This window comes from Pempheris klunzingeri, chromosome 9 (genome assembly GCF_042242105.1).
Source record: "Pempheris klunzingeri isolate RE-2024b chromosome 9, fPemKlu1.hap1, whole genome shotgun sequence".
Classification (NCBI taxonomy): Eukaryota; Metazoa; Chordata; class Actinopteri; order Acropomatiformes; family Pempheridae; genus Pempheris; species Pempheris klunzingeri.
Genome location: NC_092020.1, coordinates 15,846,679 through 15,865,281, shown reverse-complemented (window position 1 = coordinate 15,865,281; position 18,603 = coordinate 15,846,679). Strand labels below are relative to the sequence as shown.

Genomic DNA, 18,603 nt, shown 5'->3' with positions numbered 1-18,603 from the left:
ACAAGATTTAACCAGGCTCTAGAAGATAATGGGTTACTATTATAAGATGTATGATTAGGTTTCTTTCACTTCATTTGCAAAGGTAATTTAATGAGATCCGACCACAATAGAAACTGGGTACATGCAGTGCTTTTTCTAAATTCTGTGACAGAGATTTTTAATTGCTGAGATTTTTCAGATAGCCATTTTTCTGTTTCTATTTTATGTTTTTCTCTGATTGTCTTACCACTCCTCTCTTCCTCCTGTTGTCCTACAAACATTTGCAGTCATGGAAATGGGCCCAATGTTATGCTGAAAATACATGACGCTTAAGGGGGGGAAACTCCCCAAAAATCTAATTTAACGAGTCTTTGACTTGGTATGATCACAGGCAGCTGAAAATGTCAGTCCTGGAAGGAAGTGTGCAGTCCGTTATCACTCAGGTATTTGCTGAGTGCAGTAGAAGAAACACTGTGGGTTAAACTTGAGCCATTTTTTGAATGATGATGTCACACTACTTCAGTTGTCACCCCTCTTCTTTAACCCGCCCGCTCCCTTCTCAATCCCTCATCTTCTTTTCCTTTAGTCTGCTTTTTTACCTCATACCGCTGCATTTGTCACATGCCCTTTTTTCACTTATCTTCCTTTTTCTCTCCTTTTCTGTCTTCACTCTCTTGAGTCAACACACCTCTCTCGGCATCTCCATCCCCATAACAACACCCCCCTCTCTCTCTCTTTCTCTCCCCCCTTGTCTCTCCCTGTGTTCTATCCCTGCATCCATCCATCTATCCATCAGCCCCCTCTCTTAATCTCTCTCTCTCTCCCTCTCTTTCTCTCTCCCCCTCTCATTAGTCTTCCTATGCTGTGGTTTGTGTCTCCCGTCTCTGTCAGAACTGTTATCACTGCTGTCAGCTCCCTTGGCGAGAACAAAGTCGTCCTCTGCTCACGGCACCACAAAAGACAAGAGAGAAATAAAAGGAAAGAGACTCAGCCAAAAAAAAAAAGAGGCGGAAAGGAGGAAAAATTAAAAAGGAGGGGAGTTAACTAGAGGAAAAGGAGGGGGCTAGGAACACATCTTTTCATGTCAACCATGATGCATTGTCATCTGTGGGTTATAACAACCATTGATTTCTCCCTCTGTCATCCCTTTTATCTATACAGCACAGAGCTTACAGTTGGTAGGAAGATATGAGAGCTATCTCTATACACATCAAGTGCCTTTTCCCCATATTATAAATATATCTCCTGCTAAATCAGCTAAGCCTAGTATATCAACCTCAAATAAGTTACTGTGTATTATTATGAGCTGAGAAGAACAGTAGGTTTGAAAGACATTGAGATATCCAAAAGAGAAAACGTAACCATTTATAACTATAAGTAGCGCTGAAAGAAGGGCCTACTGTAATAAACAGTAGCAGAGTATAGTAGGACTGTTACTTCTGTCACTCAATAGTAATGTCCAATCAACACAGCAGAAATCAGTCTTTTCTACATAGCAAACCAATCAGAATTGAACCAGCAGAGGCACAGAGGGTACTTTGGAAACCAAGGACAAAATGGCCACCAGCCAAGGGGTCTTCATCATAGAAATGGTGCCTGGCATTCGTGGCTCAGGAAATGTGTCCCTGTATCATCACGTGTAGGCATAATCTATGTCAGGGATGCCACCCTCTCTGTAGCCGCGGTTGGTACCATAAGTGACATGATGGTGGCTGGTTTGGCTGAGGATGGTGCCATTGAGGCTGCCAGCTCCATGGCTGCTCCGGTAGGTCCCGTTAGCTTGGGAGGAAGAAGATGAGGAGGGGAAAATGGTGTGGATGTAGGTGACATCCTCCAGCTTAGGCTGCAGGGGCTGGTGGGCCATAGCTGTCATCTGAAACCCTGCAGGAGGGGCCCTGATCTCTAAGATGGAAGTGTCTTTCTTGGTACCTGACTCTACATAGTCATCATAATGTTTTCCACCCCGGCCCCTGCTGTATGAGCCTGAGTCGCCGGACACGTAACCTGCTCTCTGTCCATACCAGCAGAAGATGCCAAAGATTAACAGCAGGCTAACCAATGCTGTGGCACCCCCTATGATCCCAGCCAATGGCAGGGCTGTTAGTTCTGAGTCATGTCCTTCTTTATCAGACCCCTCCCCTCCTGAGCTGACCAGAGCGTCTCCAGTCTCTATCTGAGCACAGGCCGGGGCTGAGTCTTTACTGTCCGTGTCCATGCTGCCAGCTCTAGATGAACCCATGCTGGAACCCCCAAAGGAGGGCTCCTGTCGTAGTGGCAGCAGGCAGATGAGGTAATGGGAGCGTGGGGTGAGCTGGGTGAGGAGGTACTGCCTCCTCTCTCCAGGTACCAGAGTCTCTGTTATGGAGCCAAGAGCTGCACTGCTACCCAACCTCAGCCACGACAGGCGGAAGGAGGGTGCCGGCTGTGGGCACAGCCAACTCACCAGTACACTGTCCGAAGTGAGAGGTTTTACAGTCAGCTCCAGTGCCTCTCCAGATACCTGCCCCCCTTCACCAGGAGGAAGAGGCATAACAATACCTGGCCGCTTGGCTCGCAGGGTGAAGAGGGAACCTTGTGTGGGGACCAGCAGAGAAGTAGTGGTGGTGCTGCCATGGGGGACTGAAGCCACTGCTTGGCCCCCTCCAACACCATCTTCACTTCCTCCATCTTTTTCTGCTGGGTTCATCCCCATACCAGTACTGGGACCAGAAGGGGGGCCTTCACATTGCTCCATCAGGGATGTTAGGTCTCTGAGGGTCTGGCCCCTTACAGGTTCAGGACCTTGACAGGTCAGACCTCTGACTGTCACCGCTGCCCCCCTGCCGTGCAGCCAGGCATGGAGCCAGCGAAGGTTGCAGCCACAGTACCAGGGGTTTCCTCGCAGCAGTAGCAGCTCCAGGCCTTCTGTGTCCTTCAGAAGTCCTCGGGGCAAACTGGTGAGATTGTTTCCCGACAGGTCCAGCCTTTGTAGCCGCCGCATCCCGTCCAACGTCCCCCGTGGTATGTGAGTCATTCCGTTGTCTTGCAAATGGAGTCGCACGAGGTGAGCCGAAGGCAGGTTGACTGGTGGAGACTGCAGGGCATTCCTGACAAGAGAAAGCTCAGTCAGATTGGAAAGTCGGGAAAACGTGTCATCTGCAATGCGTGTGTTGGCCAACAGGTTCCCATCCAGGACCAGGCGTCGCAGTGAGGAGAGCCCACGGAAGGCATGTGTGGGGATGGTGCTGATTCTATTGTCATCCAGTCGCAACTCTTCCAAGGATGCTGGCAAGCCGGCAGGGATGCTTGACAAGTGGTTCCGAGACAGAAACAGCAGTCGAAGCCGTGGAGTCCCAGAAAAAGCTCGCTCCTGGATGCTAACTGTGGATATAGAGTTGTCATCCAGGTGTAAACGTTCTAATAATGGTAACTTGGCTAGAGCTGCTCTCGGTAACGTTCGTATATTATTATCCTGCAAATGGAGCTCCCGTAAAGAAGGCGGGAGGTGTATAGGGAATTCATCCAGCTGGTTTGCATACAAGTAAATTACTCGTATGGATGTGCTGCGTTCCAGTGAGGAAGGCAGCCCGGCGTTAGTCAGCCGGTTGCTCTGCAAGTAGAGGATGGCAGCCATTAGTGGTAGTGGAGGAATTAAACTGAGGCCACGGTCGTTGCAGTAGACAAAACCCACATCACAGCGGCACACTGAGGGACAAACAATGCCCTCGTCTCCCTCGCCCGTCTCCATGGCAATTGCCGCTGCTGCCAGTTCCAGCACCTCAGCCAGTAAGGTGAGGCACAGGAGGAGCAGAAAGAGCCAATCACGGAGCTCAGCAAGACTCTCAGCTGCCATGTTGGTTCACAGCTCCTGATTTAAAGAGAGGAAATGGGAAAATGGATTAAAACAAGTATAGAGACTATAACTCACTGACTCTAAAATCAAAGGACAAGTACATTTGAAACAGAAAATAGAGGAAGTTGTTGACAAAAGGACGTTACATAAAGATAGTGCAGGACAAACTGCACAATTAACCTCTCGCTAAAATGACCTAAGTGAAGTGCTGTATTGTCTACCTGCCAATTTAAAGTAATGTGTTTTTTTATCTGTAAAGTGGAGAAGATTTGGGGGTTGAATAGTCAGACATACTGCAGAGGGACTGTCCATTATTATATGGGTCAGAGCGACCAAGCAGAAGACAAACGGACATGTAGAGGCATAGAGTGTGATGAACGGTGGAGTGAGCGGATGAGGAAGATTACAAGAATCGGAGAAAGCAAAAGGATGATAGAAATGGAGAAAATTGGACAGTGACAGTTGCAGGGAGAGAAAATAAGGGAGGAAGATTTTCTTTCCGGGGAGATTAACTGAAATGGAGTGAGTGAAATGAAACTAAAATCGAGGAGAGATTGTGGAGAAAGAAATCAGATTAATTGCCCACTGTGCTGTTGATAGCTTTTAAGATAATAAAAGTGGTACACTTGTTGTGACTGCATTATGTCTAACCCTGCAATGGCATTACAAAGAGAATGGATGGACACTAAATGGAGAAACAAAAAAAGCAGAATTTCGGAATTCCTGACTGTATATTCAAAAACACAAGGCGTCTGTTGGACGCTATGACCGAAACACGCACAGAGAAATGCACATACAAATAAGTAAACACACCCAACACAAGGCATTCACATACAGAACAGAGTCTCAGTGCAAGCTGACATGTATAATGCATGTTTTCTCTTGGCTGTTATTGTTCGTGAAATTTGTATTAATTATTCAGGAAAGTGGTTCTGAAATCCCAAGAAATGTTTTAGCGAGATGTTTTACAGAGAAGCATTTTTCTGCAACATTAATATGTTCCTTGGTTGATGTATTATGACTTGTCTCCTAGCGAATCCCTGACACCAACATCAGTAACATGAATTTACAATTCAGATAAAATGATCTCTGTGCACTCACATTCATTGCACACTATTTATAGAATATGAATAATATAGGGTGGTGAAAGTTGTGGAAATTACATTGTGGCGTATTCTTGTTTGAATCCATTCTTTTGAGTAGCCTAGGGCTGGAAAATGTGCCCTGACGTGAAATGCCTGACATGATTTGACAGCACATTTGATAAACAAATCCTCTGAAGGCAAGTTTTTTTTTTTTTTTTAACTCCCCTTCTGTGCACGCATGTATGTGTTCGTATGTGAACTCGGCGCTCGATGCAAAATTGCCCCTTGGCTGCAGTCAAAATCCATGCAAAGCAAGCAAGAGATGGCAACAATAGAAGAGAGGAAGGAGGAAGGGAGGGAGGCGAGGAGACAGATGGAGAGTTGGACAGTCAGTCAGAGGAGGAGAGGGGAAATGAGTTCCTGGCAGTGAAGACTCAAGTCAGTAGCAGGCTGAGTTTTCTGCAAAAAGCAGAATAGTTGGGTGTAGTTTTTTTTCTGTAGGATATGCATAAAAATAGCTACATTTGTGTACCTGTACATGCTTGTGTGTGCATCTTTAAGTGTGTATGTACGAAAGAGATCTGCATCAACAACAACCAGCTCCGGTCTCAGCTCAGCACTGGAAATATTTGATATATAATGGCAAGAAGGAGTGTGCGCAGTAATTCTACATGGACCTGGGCTTCATTTTTCTCCTTTCTTAATAGTATTTTTAGCTTAAATCTGACTATTTCCAAGCATTTGAGCGACAGAAAAAGTAAGGGAGAGGAACACATGCACACAGGAGGGGGTGTCAAGGTAGGAGCTGAGACCATATTGGGAATGCTCTATGAATATCAACTAGCATATGCTTTGGTACCACACTATCCCCACTTCCCTTTCATAAACATCCACTTGGCACAAACCTGTATGTGTGTTTTTGCCTACATGCCAAGGTTTCCTATCGACACGTCTTCTTAATGATCCTTAGATTTTCTGCCTTCTTCCCTCCGTGGCTCGTTCTCTCACTCTCTCCAACTGTCACTCTCTCTTATGACGCTCTCCTCTCTGCATCTCTATCTTTCGCGCCATCTACCTTTCCCGTCCACCCACCAGCTCCTCCTCCCTGTTATAATCTTTCATTATATCCACTCTCAGGTTTGTTTACTGAAGTGTCCGTGTAGTCATCCTCCTCCTCTCCTGCCCTGCTTCTCACTCTTTCTAATCCTCTGTTATCGTTTCCTCTCCAGTCGTCCACTGATTCCTACACACTGAGATTGGATCAATCAGCTCTGCGTCAGTCCTACTGCTCAGACCTCCTCTCCCTTCTCCTCCATGGCGACTTAGTTTCTCTTTTTCATTTAGATGCAGGAGACCCCCCACCTCTTCTTTCCTCCCCATTCTGTTTCTCACTCCCTCAAGACCTCAGATTTCTCGCCTTTCTCTCCCCTTGTGGCAACCCCCCCCCCTCCTAACATTTCAATCATGTTCTGAAATAAAAGCTTTTGCTGGAGCCAGTGTGTGTTTGTGTTTTTTTACCTGTCATGTGGCTGAAAGCAAGATGTAAGTGTGAATGCAGGAACAAAGTGCATGTGCAAAAGGTCTGAGCGACCCAGGATGCGATTGCAGAGGGCTTGCTAACCTGCTCAGTCTCTGTTCCTTTCACGTCCGCCGCAGCTTTGTTTTTCCTGTATCAAGGATCTGTAGAGAGGAGTATTAGTGTGTCCTTGTGTGACTGTGGATGTAGTGGTGGATCTCTCTGTGTTAGCACGGTTTCCCAGTTTTTTTTGAGTCGTTCAGGAGTACAGCCTCGCTCCTTGGGGCCGTCGAATCTTCCTCAGCTTGGGTGAATGATGATAGGGATGATGATAGCCTGTACTCCAGGGCTCGGCGAGCAGCAACACCAGCATGGCTCAAAGCCGCCTCTGCACCCACATTTCTGTGTTGTGTTTTGTGTGTGTGTCTACTGCCAAGCTCTTCCTCTCTCTGGGGTAAGGGGCTTTTAGGCCTGCCAACTCAAGTCATCTTCAACAGGCGTCCAGAGGCCTAATTCTGAAACCACCTCTCCGCAACCAAATGCTACAGTTGGGCAGACAGTCAGAAGATGGTTTAGGGCTCAAGGGTCCTTCTTCGAAGTCAAAAGCAATCCTGGATACTCATGCAAGCAGTGGGTCATTCAAAAATAGTGCGTTGCTGTGGTACACTTGCTTTGAATAACCAGGTAGGGGTTGTAGTTAATGAGCAGCAAGGAGAGAGAAGTTATATTTCCACAGCTCAGAAAAAGCTTCCAAAAAGAGTCCTCATGAAATTTTGATCTATTGTTGGTTGTATTATAATTTATTACTAAAACATGAATTTCAGTGACAGTAATGAGTATGTTTGAGGCTGTGATGGACAGGCTGGCCCGGTGCAGAATAAAGGCTGCTGGAGTTCTCAGGGTGAAATCTCCTCCCCTCTCAGTTTCAGCCTCACTCTCCTCTGTTAAATCTTTGATAGCTTCCTTTTCAGTTCACATAGAATATCTTCAGAGGCAGCGAACCAAGACTACTTACAGTGTGTACTGTAAGTAGTCCGCTCTGAGCGGCGCTGTGATGGCCAGTGGCTCAGTGTGAAAAGTTCTCACAGGTTAAGAGAAATGGACTGCCGTCTAGTATCCTCAAGGTAGACTTGACTGGTGTCTGCTTCAGCAGGACAGCTGGCTGAGTGTTAGTGAGCGCCAGCCTGAGAAGAGACAGCAGACGAGAGCAGTATTAGAATTTTCATTTGGAGATGCAGCGAATTAGGATAACAAAGTATTTGAGAAATTTAGAAAGTAGAAAATCCTTCTTAAAACCACACACAATGGGCCATTTGTAACACATCAGACATGAAACCAGAGCCTGTCAGTAGTGAGCCCTTTAGCTAGTTTAGCTTTTATTATTAACTGAATCCAAAATTTTCAAGGCAATAATGGCAAGAAATACAGCATTGCCTGTTGTATAGTTCAGTTATCTCATATCACATCTGTCATTACCTTAAACTTCAACACTTACACTCCAAACATATTCAAATATTGGCACAGAAGCTTACACGTCGTCATTGCTTAAATAAATTAAAAAATTGAGGTGCTTTTAAGGAGCTGCATAAATGAAATCCTTTCCTGTCTTCATTTTTTAAGACCAGCTTTCTTTAAGTGACGCCAAGATGTAATTTTGGGTTTCAACGTTGGCACAATATGGAATACTAAAAGGTACTGGCTAAATAATTATCCCCATCAGAACAGTTATACCTTTTAAAATTAAGTACCTCGTGAAAATACTTCCTGAAGGTCAATGCTGCATATGCGCAACACTAAGCTCCCAACGGACACAAACCTCCCATTAAGTTAACTTCATGTTTTATATCTGTTTTTTTTTTTTTTTCGCACACAAAGCTTTGGAGCTTTCATTAACCACCACGCGCTAAGTGCCTGTATCGCGTGTGCAGAAACAAACCCCCCAGTGAACACTGGCTTTAGAAATATAAGGTTTTCATCAGACATACTGAGTGTACAGAGACAGATTCATCAAGGCCATTAACTGCTTTGCTGCTCACATTCGCCTTTTCACTTCATCCCAGAGTAAGTAGACTACATAGCCAACTGGGAAATTATCATGCAGTTTGCTTAAACACAAATAGAGACAAATAAAGCCGTCCTCATTTTCATTTTTAAAGGACACATGCTGTGGCTCAGAAGAAGTTGGTCAACAGGCTTATGTCTGCACGTGTTTGTATCCTTGGAGGGTATTTAAAACCGTCTATAAATTGTGCACCATATATCATAAACTCTGGGTGATGATGTGTGTTTTTATTTTAGGTTTGGTGTTTTAAGTGGCTCCACAAATGGAAAGGAATGTGTCTGACTGGGTGTGCACGTTAGTTAGGTATTTAGGTGGTTAGTGTGGAATGAAATAGGGCAGCGTGTGGTGAGATAAATAGTCCTTTTTACAAAAACAGCTCCACTCTGATAACCAGTTTGTGGCATAGTAAACTGATTTATATGTGTAGAGTGCAGCTAACGTGCGTAATGAAAACGGCTCGAGATGGGACAGAATGCTAAATAGACATTGTTTGCATTCTGCGTTGACTTTGTGATTGGCATTTAAGGAGAAATTAGATAATGGTTTTGTTCAAGGACAGCTTAGCTGTATAATAAGCCTCTTGTTTGGTGCTGTAAGAACATTACAAAATACTAAAACCTTTATTATTCCATTCATTTGCAACTGATTAATTGATGTGCAATACTTCAAAATAATATAATCTCCATGTGTTAGTATTGTGTAGGCCAAGGCTTTGAAGTCGAATCAAAATTCAAACGAATGCTTTTAATTGGATGTCATCAGTCATATATTAGCAGCAGATGTCACCTTTAATAACTGTAACTGTCGTTTTAAAGCAAGTCCCCTTAATTGGTTGCAGTGTCTGGTCCAAAACTACCCTTACACTCTGCACTAATCTTTGCCTACCGCAGGCAAAATGTCTGCCTGCATTGGACAAGATGTGAATATTGAACATCAGCAGCATTTCCACAGCTCGCTGCCACTGCCCATTAGACATCAATATGTGAAGCTATATCTGTATAATGTCGAGGCTGTCCTTAAAACTTTTTGTGATGGGTTTTCAGAGGCAAGCCTAGCTAGGGGGAGTGTGTATATAAATAGGAAGCATTAGGGAGCATGTATCAGAGCAGGGCGTTAGGAGGCAAAAGCTAGACACTAAGCATTTAGAAGAGTATCTGAGAAGCATATTTGAGGAAGGTTAGAGGACTGACTTCTGTTAGTCAAAACTACACACAACAACTACACCACTTTTCAAAGGAAGTATCTCCCTATTAATAGCCAAGATTTATCCAGCCTCTGAATATATACATTAACCTCCCTAAGAGAGAAAACCTTTCAAAGGTAAATGGATACACCTTGACATGCAGCCAGCTGTCTTTCACTGGATCTCGAGGAGCTTTGAGTTCTCTTTGAGTTTATCTCCTCTTTTATACAATTTTCGTGCCTTTGATGTTAATGGGTTGAGTTGTAAAAGCATGCTCACTAGAAAACTGTAGACATTGACATTGTCAAGTGTCTTAGCAGCACCCTCATTCACATTCAAATTCAGACAACATAGAAAATGTGAGATCAACAACTGTGTGAAGTTTCACTGAATTTAGGCTGTCAAAAAAAAAAAAAAAAAAAAAATTAAAGATGGTGAGTCACTGTTTTTCATGGCAGTTATATGTATTTAGAATAAATACAAAAAATGAAAATCACCTGACATGGAACAGCTGAATGGCAGAAAATCACAGTTGATAATTATTTAATGATTTCAATATTTTTTTTAAAATACAAATAATAAAAATGAACTGGTTGTGGCTTTTAAAGTGTAAATATTTGTTACCTTTCTTGGTCTATGATAGCAAAATGAATGTCTTTCTGTTTGGGACTGTATGACAGACAAAACAAGCAGTTTAAATATGTCAACTCTGTCTTCAGGAACCTGCAATGGGCCTTTTCTCTTTTGATTAATCAATAACATATGATTTAATTGATTAATTGATAAATAAGATGAAAAGAATTCACTGCAGCCTTGGAATAGACATTATGGAGCGTCTTTTCTCAAAAAATAAAACTGTCAATTGTTGCTATACACACTCAAGTTGTAGCCATCAGGTGTTCAAGTCACAGTAACTAGTAACTAGTTACTGTTTTCTAGTAACATTAGGACATTAAGAAAAAATGTGATTATGAAACACTGGTGAGTGACCTACAGTGATGTAAAACAATAAGGGGATGCTGACAAGGAGCAAGTATTTGAATCATGCCAGTTATTCAGTGATAAAGTGTCAAACATCTCAACATTTTTCTTTGAATAGTTAAAACTGAATAAGAAACCAAACTCCTACAAAACAGCTCCTGCATATTATTTCTACTGTCTCATAACACTCGCGCTGCCAGTGAGGATTACAGGCGATTTTAAAGAGAGCAGTTTTGGGCAGGTGACTGGCATCGTGTCGAGGTCAAAAACATTTCTGACTGGCCCTTCACTGTGCTTCTTTTCTGTCGTACTTGTTTTTTCCTGCATAACAGAGAGCGCAGTGAATGTCTCATTCCTCAGGGGGACAGAAATCACTCTGCTCTTGCGAGCCAGTCAATGACAACTGTGTAGCCTACAGGCACGCAACAGTATGTGACTTTCATTGTGGCTTATTTGCGGTCCAAAAGCTCTTGCTGTTTTGTTTTCCTCGTTCTTTTGTACAGTAACGATCAAATATTAGCTCCTTTTCTGTGCTTTATGGGAGGGCTAATAGAGAAGGCTGATGATAACACAACTGAATAAACTTAGAATAAATACACAAGTATAAACATATAAACACAGTGCATCTGCATCTGAGCCCACGGCTACTGAAGGCCCCAGTGTAGCTAGTCCCAACAAAAGAATGTTCATGTCCTTACAGATTTCCAGATGGAGAGAACATATGTTCAGAAATGGCATTTATATGTGCGTTGTTAGTAGTTACAATTTATAGATGGATGTAAAATTTACAGGGGAACTACAGGTGGCTTTACTTGCATACCTAATTACGTATTTAACATTAAGACAATACAAGAGGAAATAATGGTAATCTGACTACGAAGGCTCTGGTGAAAGACAAAAATAAACATCAGAAATATTTTGTGTTAGCAGATTCTCCTCCAGATGACCTTTTACCTGCATTACTACAAATTTAAAACATTGTAGTTGGTGGCAGCAGGAAATTGACAATATCAAATCTCCGTTTCCATCGACCCTTTGCTCCATCAGGCTGTTTGGTGTAATTCAGAAAATGGAAAGCAAAGAAAAGTGACAGCTGCGATACTTGGCAGTGTGCTCGCTCTGTGCGCTGTAGGGAGCAAGGAGATAGGAAGTGAGGGAGTAGAAGCTAGGGATTAATAGTTATGGGGCTGGGGACCAAAGTCTGAGTACTTTGTAATCTTGAGGCTGACTAACCCCAGTGTTAGCGAGGTTGATGAGCATGCGTCCCTGCTGACACACACTCTCTCTACATCCACTCTGCTGAATATTAATATGGAGGAGAGAATTCCTCTGAGCCCCATTGTCAGACGGCCCTATTGTTCTCTGCTGGCCTCTGCCTTGGCGCATGTGTATGTGTGTGCTTAGTGTTAATGCGTAAGTTGGTGTCTACATTGTGTGCTTATGCATAATATGCCCATGTCTTCATCACGTGTGTGCGTGTCGACTTCAGCAGAGCAGCAGTTAAAGCGGCAGCGAGGGAGACGAGGGGTGTGTTTGTGGCCCGCCACGGCCCATAAAGACAACTGGCCTGAGAACACTTGGACCAGCCATCAGGGTCCAACATTGGCAATTATTTCACCTAGAGGCACTATCTGTAAAATGAACACTCTCATTAAAACTGCTATGTGTGTGCACACGTGTATGCATGAGATTGTGTGTGTGCGTGCACAAGTACACTCGCACAAGTCAATTTAGAGGCACGGCAAATATATGGCAGCACAAATGCTTGTCTTTCAATCAAAGAGTAATGTGCTGTTTATGATGTTGACTGTGGATGTGTGCTCTTGTACGTGTGTATTTACACATTTCTTTGGGAGCACATCTGTGAGTGTGCATGTGTGTGTGCGTACGTCTGTGTTTGTGTAGGTGTGCGTATGTATCTGTATGGATTTATGTGTGTGAGCGTGACTGTTTAACTACCCCGCACACGTAACCTCCCCATCTCTGCCTCCCTGTTTCTCATTTACTGAGCCAGCGCCAGAGAGACAGAGTGTGGGGAAACGAGAAAACAAGTGATAGGGGGGAAGGAGAGAGAACGAGAGGAAGGGAGAAAGAGAGATGGTGAAATAGAGGCGGAGAGGGAAGGAGGAGGGAGGAGGTTTATACAGGAAAAATGAAGTGAGGCTGGAGAAAGAGGGAGAGAGGAAGAGATGGCAGAGAAGAGGGGAAGATAGAGAAGCAGAGGCAGGAAGACGGGGGAAAGAGAAAGAAGCGGAGGAGGAGGCAGCAGATTTATGAAGCCATTGGAATGTAATTTGGAGGCAGAAATTACTGTCAGCCTGAGCAAGGTTTAAAGTCAGTGAAGCCTGAATCCAGGGCCTGTGTGTGTGAGTGAGTGTGTGTGTGTGTGTGTGAGTGAGTGACTGCGTGTGGCAAGTATCACAGACAAATGGATAGCAAATGTGATGCAGAATAATACCACAGAAGCTCTGCAGTTACTTGTCATACACACTGTGTGCGCGCTTATGTGCATGCACGTTTTTACTACTCCTCCATGCATGAGTGACATGACTACATGGCATCGGAACATAACCCAGCATTCATATTTAACAGCTCATATTTCATCTATGCTTGAAGACACGGTTACAAACACACACACACACACACACACACACACACACACACACACACACTCACTCACACACACTCGCACTTGCACACACACGCAGATGCAGGCACTGAATTCTTGTCAGGCTCTGAAGGCCATGACTCCGGCAGACTCAGTCGAGGGTGTCGGCGTGGACAGAACGAAGGCTAGAGGGAGCAGAGCAGGAGAGGAAAAAGACAGAGAGAGAGTGTCAAGGATAGACAGGGAGAGAGGTAGAGGTGGGAAATGAAAAACAGAGACGGAGAGACTCTTAGAGGGGCTAAAAAGAAGAGTGAGTGGGATGTGACTAGCTTTCTAACACAGCAACACACAGCTTCCATTTAGCATGAGAGGGAGGGGCAGAGAAGGAGAGAGACGAGGAAAGTGACAGAGGAGGGATAAGCAGCAAAGATCTGAAGGGAGGCACTCGGCTGTAACGCACACCGGGGGTTGGCTATACTCCTCATCAATTAGCTGCAATGGGCAAGCGATTGAAAGGACAAGGCTGGCGTTTTTCTAATTTTCTTACTGCCAACAAAGTCCAAAGAAAAGACCAAAACCAACAATGTGTTTCTAACCCTCCTAAGCAGTCTGTGGCTCTCAGTCCTAAGCCCATTTGTTTCTGCTGAAGACACAATTCTTTAAAAAACTGATCACAAATGTATAGTTTCATTTTTAAAAAGAGGCTAAAACATTTCCTACAATGTTACTCTGACAGGAGTAAATAATGCTTTTTGTTGGGGACTATTTTCAGACGTGGATTAACAAACATTTGGTTTACTGGTGAGTGTTTACAGCAGCAGGACAGCGTACGTGGCCTCAAAATAAACAAAAGTGTCCATGTTCATGAAAAAACATGTCATCCAATGTAACAGTGTGGCTCATTAATTTGCTTTTAATAATTTTCGACAACAGTGTAGCTAATACACTTTATGATGATATCTCTCTTGTTCCTGAGGAGAGTTCCTATGGAGATTTTTAGTTGTAAGTCTGCAAAATGAATGTAATTCAATGTAAATGTCTACACCACAGAGGAATGTGGCTTCATGCCATCTGTAGACCATATGAAAAACATAAAATATTTCCAACTTTATTCTTTAAACTCTTTAAACTGTTCCTATTCCCAGCTCAGCAAACACTTCCTCCGCAAAGGGTAATAATGGTCCACAAATGGCTGCATGCAAAGCAACATAACTGTGCCAAATAATCTGATTGGATGTAACATGGACACTCATGCTGCCTACCCGCTTAGTGCATCATCCAGATTTGGAGCAGAAAATAATATCACTAAAAAGAAACATGTACAACAAGCCGTACAACAGCCCTCTAGTAAGTTGAGCATTAATCCACCTATGACTCAGTCTCAGTCACTCTCAGATGTATTTAGAGATGATGTAAGTGCACTCCTTTAACACAGGGGTACAGTATCTTATAAGTGGCATGCACTAATGTTTGTATTTTGTTTATGCCATATTTGATCCATTTTATGTGATAAAAGCTGCGTAAAATGTAATCCACAGTGAAATGTTGTTCCTTTGTTGTTCTTTTTTTGCCGCTTAGCTTTCAGCTAAGCAATGAAATCCGTCAAAGTACGATGGCAGGAATGTGAGGCAGCGCTCTAAAAATTACAGCACTTTTGTTGTTGTACACACGGAGATGAAAAAATGTCACAGTGCTCATAAATGTCAAGACAAATGTGTTTAACACAGTCAATAACATTTTGACACTATCAGCTTTCATAAGGCAGATCTGTGCCCGGGTGGTTTGTGCGCCACCACCCTCCATCAGCAGCTGCTGCTCTAAAATGGACACCTCTTACGCACAAATACACTCATACAAAGTTACTCAGATCTTCTCCACACTTTCAGACACACACACAGACACAGTCACAGTCACACTCAGTCTCTTTTACTTGCGTACACACACACACACTTTTGTTGCTCTTTTAACCAGTGAACTGACATTTTCTCCTTCACACACAAACACACCACCTCTCCACTCTTTGTTCTTCTAGCCAGTGATAATGATAGCAACACTATTATGCACTGTGACAACACTACTTCCCACTTACTCTCTATGGCAGTTCACACCATGTTACAATCTCTTCTTCTGTCTCTCTTTGCTTCCCTACATCTCTCCTCTCACTCAGAATAGTGTTGAGGTCAATTATCTCTGAATTTGCTTATACAGTCGGCCGCCTTCTTCAACCTGCTGGAAGGTGTTAAGTGGCATCTGTACATTATTTAGATGGTTGTGACATGTTTTTTTGCTGACATTCATCCTCCTTCAACACCTTCTCTTCCTGTTTTGTACTCTTTTTTTAGATTCTCTTTTTAGATTCTATGTTTTTAGTCCATTTTTGTTGTCTTCCTCTATTTCCCAGCCCTTCCTCTAGTTGTCTTTCTACTTTTCTTCTTTTCTGGGCATCTGTGTTTCCTTTTCTACCTCAGATTCTCTCTCTGTTTGCTTCTTTTTTCTTCTCTGTCATCATTGCTTTTTACAAGAGCTGGGCAAAGGTTAGTTTAAGTCTGTGTTTTTGTTTACGTCTAAGATTATCTACTAGGAGATTCAGAGCCTGAAAAAAGACGAAGGATGAAGAATTGTGTCTGTTGCAGACAGATAGTCTATTTAAAGAAATAAATTATACAAAAAAAAGCAAAAATATTCAATCCTGTCAGTCGAAATGTTTCAGTTAAAATCCCAAACTCCCGACAGTGTAAGCGCTTGCTTTGCCCATGCTCTATTAGATTTTGATGCTCTCTGTGATTTCTTGTGTTTTGTGTCTGACTTTAACAAACATCTGCTGGACTGTCTCCTCCACTTGGACCCCACCAACGTCTTCCTGCTGCATTTGTCCACAACAGCTCTTTACATTTAAGGTTGTTGTGACTGACAATGTGTCCTTAGAGTACGGATGGGCCATGATTCACAAATATTTGAATAGCCATTAAATTATAGGTCATCTATCTATTATCTTGTTTTAAAAACACAATTTTCCTTCATGTCATGTCTGGTAGCAAGCCAGCTGGGAAGTAGTAGGTTAACACAGGGCATATAGATTAACCAATATTCAAAGAATCTTCAAATAGTTCACAGTCACTGTGTGTGACTGTGAATTGTATTTTTCCTTGAAATGCTCATCCCTCCCTCAGAAGGGGCACTTGCCTCTTATTAATTAGTATGTTGTCAATAAATGTAACTTATTCACTGTATATCAAAGTTTATTATTTTATTTTTTTCGTGATATCATTTATATCACACATTTCCCTTTTACATGTATACAGTTTATTTCAGTTCAGTTCTTATGTATTGGAGGGAATATTAGCAAAGCATGAAAATCCAAGACTTTTTTATATGAGAGCCTGGTACCCCTTTCTGTGTGTGGAGGTGTGTGGTGGCAATGCTCCTTGCTGTGTTTTCTTTCTTTCCCTCCACATCTCCTCCATGTCTTCTTAACAGTACAGCCAGGACAAAACTCCAGCTGTGATAAGATGAGAGCGAGCCACTGAGAAGCAAGCAGTGCAAATGGGAATTTTCAATATATGGGTCCTGAAACCTATTGTATCGTGAAAAGGAGTGAAAGAGAGAGGATAAAGAAGAAAGATGGAGGGAGGGGAGCATAGATGGAGGCGGACAGGGAGACAAAGTGAGCTGTAGAGTTTTTGCCCCGGAGGAAGCCGGTTTCCAAAGAGGGAATGAACAGCAGAGAAGGGAGTAAACGAGACTTTGAGAGAGAGAGAGAGAGAGAGAGCGCTGCTGGAGAGGGGAAAAGAGAGCTGAGGAGGAGGAAGAGGAGGTGGTGGGGTGAGGACGGACTGAAGAGTGGAGGAGAGGAGGTGAAAAGGCAGGACGGCAGTGGGGATGAGAGATAAAGAGGGAGAGGTAGTCATGAGAAAAGAAGAAACGAGCGTGGAGGAGGCAGAGATGGGTGGACACACACACACACACATACACATACACACACATACACACACAAGACACAAGACACCTAGAGAGAAGGTGTTTTGCATTAATATGGTGCGAATAATGAAAATGCTGGCGGCTTCATTTTAAACACAGCAGCTAATAATTAAAACAGTCAGACCTCACACTGTGGGCTACAGAGGCAGCTCAGAGATTTTTATGCATAAGCGGTAAATAAACTGTATTATCTCTCTGGGGGCTCTCAGAGGGCTGTGGCCTTGGGTGCTGACAACATATTCACAGCGCTGTGAGACTGAGTCCAGCTTCTTTACCCACTTGCTTCACCTCCAATTAGGGTTCGACAAATATGCAGGTTTAACGATGAGTATTCATATTTTCCAACTGAAGCGGACGCTAACCAGAAGTTTTCTATCTCTCAATTAAATTTTCAACATTTTAACGGCAAACACAAACTCAGATTTAGAATAATTCACTGTTTCTCTCAGCATGTGAATCTTGGCAGGACAGAAAAGCCTTCTGCAACGGCAATTAGACCATGGGACACTGACAAAGCCAGTGAAACCCTCACAGATGAGAGATTTTAGGTGGGTTGGCAGTTCCTTAAGGCAGGGTGAGGCAGGTTTCATTGCAGGTTTTACAGACTGACACCCCTGAAGCTGTGAGTAAAATCCTCCCACACCATGCTGGAATGATTTCTCTCCTTAGCCATCTGCGATAAAGTAATGATATTTATAAAAACATATGCAGTAGCTACTGCAAGACTGGAACCTCCTTCATCACATCAGCAGTAGACGATGTGACCTGGCCAATGTCTAAATGAAACATAAACAGCTTTATTATTGGCCCGTTATATCGGTCTAACACTGTTTTCGATCAGTACAGAAGGCATGCAATAAATTTATCTGCTCACACAAAAACTATACACCCATCTGCCTCCAATATTATGTGCCTGGAGATGCAATGATATACCCCATCTCTCAGCAAAACATACATTTCCACACACAGCCTGGCATGCATACACACCGTCTCATGACAGTCAGTATGAGGATAAATAATCCCATTAAATATGATTGAGAGTTTTTCCCATCTAAAGCATTTACACTCTCTCTCACCATCTCGTTCTCTCTCTCTCTCCCCCTGCGTCTTGCTCTGAATGAGGTATGCACAGGAAGTACAGACAAACAGGCAATTTACGGGCCGGTCACCCGCACACACACTAATACCCAAACACACACACACATACAGAGTCGACCAAAAGGCACTCTTAGATAGGTCACAATAACTCTCACCAAGTTGAACTTGGCACTTATGCCTTTGGAGCAGAATCCTTGGAGTCCTGCGTGTGTGCGTGTGTGTGTGTGCTCATGATGACAGACGAAATAAGTCATTTTGAATCCAATAAGATGTGAAGTACG

At 43.3% G+C, this 18,603-nt stretch overlaps 2 protein-coding genes across 10 annotated transcripts in view; one reads left to right on the top strand and one right to left on the bottom strand.

Moving 5' to 3' along the window:
• The window catches only part of macrod1 (mono-ADP ribosylhydrolase 1), a 114,212-nt gene that overhangs the window by 21,213 nt on the left and 74,396 nt on the right, over positions 1 to 18,603 (top strand). The gene's annotated exons all lie outside the window — the stretch shown is intronic.
• Positions 1,613 to 3,811, bottom strand: flrt1b (fibronectin leucine rich transmembrane protein 1b). Its single transcript, XM_070837127.1, has one exon. The coding sequence runs from the start codon at positions 3,809 to 3,811 to the stop codon at positions 1,613 to 1,615; it is 2,199 nt and encodes a 732-aa protein (XP_070693228.1).

Excerpts from the sequence above, each read along its gene's own strand:
- flrt1b (XM_070837127.1), bottom strand. The coding sequence starts at position 3,811 with ATGGCAGCTGAGAGTCTTGCTGAGCTCCGTGATTGGCTCTTTCTGCTC.